Source organism: Agrilus planipennis, unplaced genomic scaffold (genome assembly GCF_000699045.2).
Source record: "Agrilus planipennis isolate EAB-ADULT unplaced genomic scaffold, Apla_2.0 scaffold313, whole genome shotgun sequence".
Classification (NCBI taxonomy): domain Eukaryota; kingdom Metazoa; phylum Arthropoda; class Insecta; order Coleoptera; family Buprestidae; genus Agrilus; species Agrilus planipennis.
Genome location: NW_020442416.1, coordinates 149,099 through 154,480, shown reverse-complemented (window position 1 = coordinate 154,480; position 5,382 = coordinate 149,099). Strand labels below are relative to the sequence as shown.

At 32.7% G+C, this 5,382-nt stretch overlaps 1 protein-coding gene across 2 annotated transcripts; it reads left to right on the top strand.

Annotated features, from left to right (window-relative positions):
• Positions 1 to 2,390: 2,390 nt before the first annotated feature.
• LOC108742223 lies at positions 2,391 to 3,672 on the top strand. Of its 2 annotated transcripts, none has more exons than XM_018477313.1 (2): positions 2,391 to 2,843; positions 2,940 to 3,672. In XM_018477313.1, the coding sequence occupies exons 1-2, from the start codon at positions 2,764 to 2,766 to the stop codon at positions 3,442 to 3,444; spliced, it is 585 nt and encodes a 194-aa protein (XP_018332815.1). In that variant the 5' UTR covers positions 2,391 to 2,763; the 3' UTR covers positions 3,445 to 3,672. The 2 variants fall into 2 exon arrangements, with proteins under 2 accessions (XP_018332815.1, XP_018332816.1); XM_018477314.1 differs by having other exon boundaries at positions 2,396 to 2,843; positions 2,955 to 3,672.
• The last annotated feature ends 1,710 nt before the right edge of the window (positions 3,673 to 5,382 follow it).

Sequence of the window (5,382 nt, the reverse complement as noted above, 5' to 3'; positions counted from 1 at the left end):
AGTATACTTCGTTTACTTTCTGTAGCGATGTGACCTTCAGTTTGACCGGCGCAAAGTAGAAAAGAATAGCACTAGGCCAGAAAAGGAAGGAGACAACTCTCTTAACCGGTGAGGAGCGTACAATCCGTACAGTACTGCACGGAAAAATTGACCATTTTATCCACTAGAATTTCATTGCTCAAATGTGCTGTTATTGGTACCATTTACTACTGAAAATATCAACGAGATGTTTATTTACATTTGAAGACATATTAAAGGCTTTAACGCTTGTTTTCGACTCGCACTATTATTAATGATTGAACAAAACTTCTGGCAGGTACTGTATGAAAAAGTATGTATGTTTAATGAAAGTATAATGAACTTTTTTTTTCCTTACCTACCATTTTGCCAACGCGCATCCAAGACATTGGAAAGGGCACATCGCTACAGAAAGTAAATGAAGTATACTCGAGTATAGCGTATAGGTCGAGGTTCTCTTACTTCGTGTCTAATCCGCGCTAATTCATCATTTTGCTCGTTTTGACGCATTTCCTTCGTCTTTCTGCTTTTCTATTGTTAAGAATTACATTGTTTGTTAATAAAGTACTATTTATTCCGAGTTGGTGAATTCGTTAGTCTTACAACTAAGAAAAAAGGACCAAACTTACCTTTTGTTATTACACAATTTAAGCAATATAAGTAGTCACCTATTCACTTAATGTTTTTTTCTTTTATTAAATAAATTACTATTAGTTACAGTATGTAAGCAGTAGATAATATCATATGTTTTGTTTTAACGACCTTCAATGAAGGCATAGTAGTGGTAAAAGCTGTCGTTATTGTTCATTTTCATTTTTCTTTACAATACGGATAACAACCCAACATAGTAAACTCATACCATGATGTAAGGAACCTTTAACGAAACGACTTCATCCTTCTACTGATACTAAAGGAATAAAGTCAAAATTTGAAACAACGTGGGCTCGAATCCCGCCGTACTGTTGAGTGAAAAGTTACAAATATATTATTAAAGTGAATTTTCCTTATAGACGAGAGGTATTACGAGTTTTTCTGTCACGAAAGGGCAGAGAGTTCACTAGAGTACCGGTGGCGTGTGCTGTGCTCAGCTGCTGTTTTCTTACCTCTGCCCTCCACGTAGCTGAACATCATTGCCTCTATTTGCGGTCTGTGTAAAAACCAAATCATGATTTGCAGTAAACCTGTGAAAACGAAATGTATGCTGGGACACATAGTAGAAGTAAAATTTCAACGGACAAGTGGAAAAACGAATGACAACAAACAAGTAGAAAAACGAATGGCAACAAAATTTTTACTTCAAGTTTTACGGGCAGATTTTCAATCTGGTCAAGTAGGTACATTAGCAATCTTCCCGTAAAACTTGAAGTACAAATTTTGTTGCGATTCGTTTTTCCTCTTGTCCGTTGCCATTCGTTTTTCCACTTGTCCGTTGAAGTTTCACTTCTACTATGTGTTCCAACTCACATTTCGATTTATTGGAAAAATTGCCACATTTCGTACATCATTTGTCAATAGTTTTAAGTATTCCACATTCTTATGATTTAATGTTAGATCGCCTTTTAATTAAGTGTTTTTAGTTTATATCGTGCAATAAATTGATAAAGGTTTTCGCAGCCAGTAGGTAACTGAGTTGATTCCTATCGTTTCGCTAGCATGAGTGGCCTTAGGCCTTAATCAAAACAGAATCTATATGGTGCAAGTTTTTTTATAACATTCTCCATATTTGTTACAATGATCTATTTTAGTTTATTCTTATTTTCAAAAAACGACTTTTCAAAGTGTCCGAAGACTTGGCACGAAGTAACTTGAAACGATAGTTTGAATATTTAAAATAATTATTGCGGATATTGTTGCAGCAATTCTATTCTAACTTAATTAATGAAAACTTTTTAGACAGAAGAAAGTTAAACTGGAAGCAGTAGCTTACAAATAGGTGCTTTAAATATAGAAGCTATATATAGATATTTAGTAAGCTAAATTTTGTCCATCCCCATTACTTACAACAATAAAGTTATTAAACTTTCTAATTTCGAAACAAAGTACTATGTGTTTGAATTGGTCCTTTCAATTATCTACAGTCATTTTATTTCCCATCAGAGCGCTGACGTTTTATAAAACGGGAAGTACAGAAACTTCACCAGATGACAAATAACAAAGAGCATTTGGTAAATTTGAAGGAACCAATAAAAGTACGAATAAAATCGACAATGTGGCTTCCGAATCTAGTCAATCGCGTTCAAAGAATTTAAATTGCCGCCGTGACACTATAACGTATGTACTATAGAAATAATAAAATAGTTACATCTGGATACCAGTGGTTTTGATAAATTTTGAGAGTAGGAGGTAGGAGGTAACTATCTATGGAAGTAACTTGACGATCCACAGAAAGCCCTACTTAGGTTGTTAATGTGTATCTATTTCTTTTATTGGTATTGGTTAATATGTTTTAACCACGTTTTGTAGTCTAACAATAATTTAACAATGTAATGTGTTTGATATTCCCACAGACAGACCACATTACATACTTTCATGTTAATCACATGTCACGCATGTCCTTGAAGTTTGACGGGTTGTCTAAAAACAAAAACTAAACACAAAAAGTTGTTTTTATATGAAATAGGTTATGTTTACTGCATAAAATTAAAAAATAGTTAAGTGAAAACACAAAACGTTGGCAGACAGGAAAGACATTATTAAAAAACAAACAAGATTCTGTGGGTTGTGTTAATTTATTTCAAAAATAACATGTCTTTGGTAGCAGATTATGAGAGCTCTGGTTCATCGTCAAGTTCAGAAAGTGAAGAAGATTCGTATAAAATCCTAGGGTTAGTAAAAGGCATATAAACAAAACAATAACAATTGTCAATATCCGTTTAAATCTTAATAGTACAAGTTATTTATTCAAATAAAATATCGGTCAGCTGGTACTGTTTTAGTAAATCTACAGAAGAAAACTGCTCAATAAAACCACCTTTAGAGAAACTACCTAAACCAGCTTTTAATGGTTCACCAGAGAATAATGATGGAACGTCTGTTTTTAAAAATCCCTTTAAGGAAGAAGAACAAGCAAAAACTGCAATATTAGAAAAACATGTAAAAATGGTAAATTTACAAGATAATGTGAAAACAATCAATGGTAAGAAAATTTGCTGGAATTATCGAAAGGGACGTTGTCGTTTTGGTCATAATTGCAAGTATGCTCATGATTCTGATATACAGAAGTCCCAAGAAGAATCTAGTAAAGAGAAAGAATTTCAACAAAGCATAATTTGTGAAGCTAAACAATTACCGCAACCTACATTAGAAGAATTGGGTGTAATTCAAAGTGAAGCAGCAAGTTCCAATAAAAAGAAAAGATCCGGTTTATGTCAAGGATTGGTGCCAAACAAGAAAGTGATGAAAATGTATTACCAAACAAAAAAATAGATAACAAATTATTTTCATAAAATAAATAAGTACCTGATAATTATCAAACTTTTCTCTAATAGTTATTATATCTATCTATTGTATAAGTTATTGAAGAGAAAATAAATATGACCGTTTAAATAATTAGTAAAATTGTTTCAACTAAAGGTAAAAAAGGCAGGTTTCATTATCTTTTTTAAGATTTGTGGAACAGATGTATATGATTATTTAATAAAATATAATTGTTTATTAGTCGTTTCATAATTTTTACCCAGCAATGTAAATAATTCAACAATCTGTGATATACTGAGAAGAAAAAACTTCACTTGTATCCTGCAAAAATTTCTTGAGAGGTACCTATGTAGGTATTTTCTAGTTTAGGTAATTTAATATATCTACTGACCTAAAATGAAGATTGGAAAAACTTCGGCGGTTGTTGTAGAACAAACGAAATAGCTTAAACCCCAACGCCAAAACTCGACACTTTAGTTGTCCGGAGCACTTTTCGGTAACATAGTTACCTTCTTCAAGTGAACATGACCAGGATAACACTTAGTTCGTTTTATCTCTTGATTCTAAAGAATCATAAAACATTCTTTAGTTAAACTCATGGGCCACGGAATCGTAATAGGGATGGAGTATAAAGTGAGATATAGAGGAGGGGAGTGAAGCCACTCAGGGGAGGGAAAATGAGTGGTACTCATATACTTGTGCCTGGTGTAATTAGTTACGCCTATGCGCCTCTCCCTTGCTTAGTTACGATGAATTCAAATGCGGCCCGAGCTCCGTTAAGTATATTAAAAAAAGTTAAAAATTTACTTGTTTATATCATTTTTATTAATTGTTGATAGGTTTTCGATTTATGATATGATCAGAAGTTTCTTGTTAAGTCTAATTCACATGGAAGAATTTTTTTCTGAGTTCCAACAATAATTACGTAACATTTAAAATTTGCTACAGAATTATTGTCGTAATATTCATCACATATTTTGTTATTCCATGCAATTTTAAAGATGGAAAATTTTTTAATTAGCAAACTACCATTTCCGCTCAAAACAGCCATGTTTTTTTGTAGGTGAAGAGAATAAGTCAAAATATAGCCATGATTATACCATAAATGGCATACTACGTGTGCTTTATCCCCCCTAAACCCCCTACATGCACACCCTCTAGCATATATACTCCGACTTTTCATTTTTTTAGTGATGTCTGATGTGGATCTTAAAAACATCTCTTTGATGTGTACATTTTAAAACAATGTATTTAGTAGCCTTAACCAAAGCTTATCGAGTCATCTCAGACAAGTGTTCTAACATTAATATAATCATAAACATTACTTAATTTCAACCTCTTATTATTAAATTTTGTCAACCGATAAGAATTTTTTTCTAACCAAGTATTTACAACGCCATGTTTTGTACCAATTTTAAATTTGATTTACCTTTTCTGCTATTACTACTCCAATAAGATACCATTATCCATTTTTACACTATGAAAATTCACAATAAACACTAAACATTGTTTTATTTTCGTCTTACACTTTGCACGTTATAAAACGAACAGTTATCAATAATTAATAAAACAAAAATACTACATTTAGGAGAAATAATTTAATCCGACCCGAATGAATGGCAAAACGTAAGCAAAAATCTCCTTGCCCACGCGCAAATCGGCTGCGCATTGGACGACCGAACACAACTTGATAATGCTCCTACGGCCATTTGCTCGCGACAAACATTAAACAAGCCGTCTACGCATGTAGTTATTACATAACCTCCAATTGAAAAACTTCAATTTGCGTGATTATTTGTTTCACCTATTTAGTAAAATTGTATTATATAACTTGTATTAACATACGATCTTGCTTAGAACATACAATCGACAAGCCCCACCAGCTTAACATACTTACAAATTCCACCTTAAAAATAAACTACGTCCTTTAGCGTTATACCTTTAGAC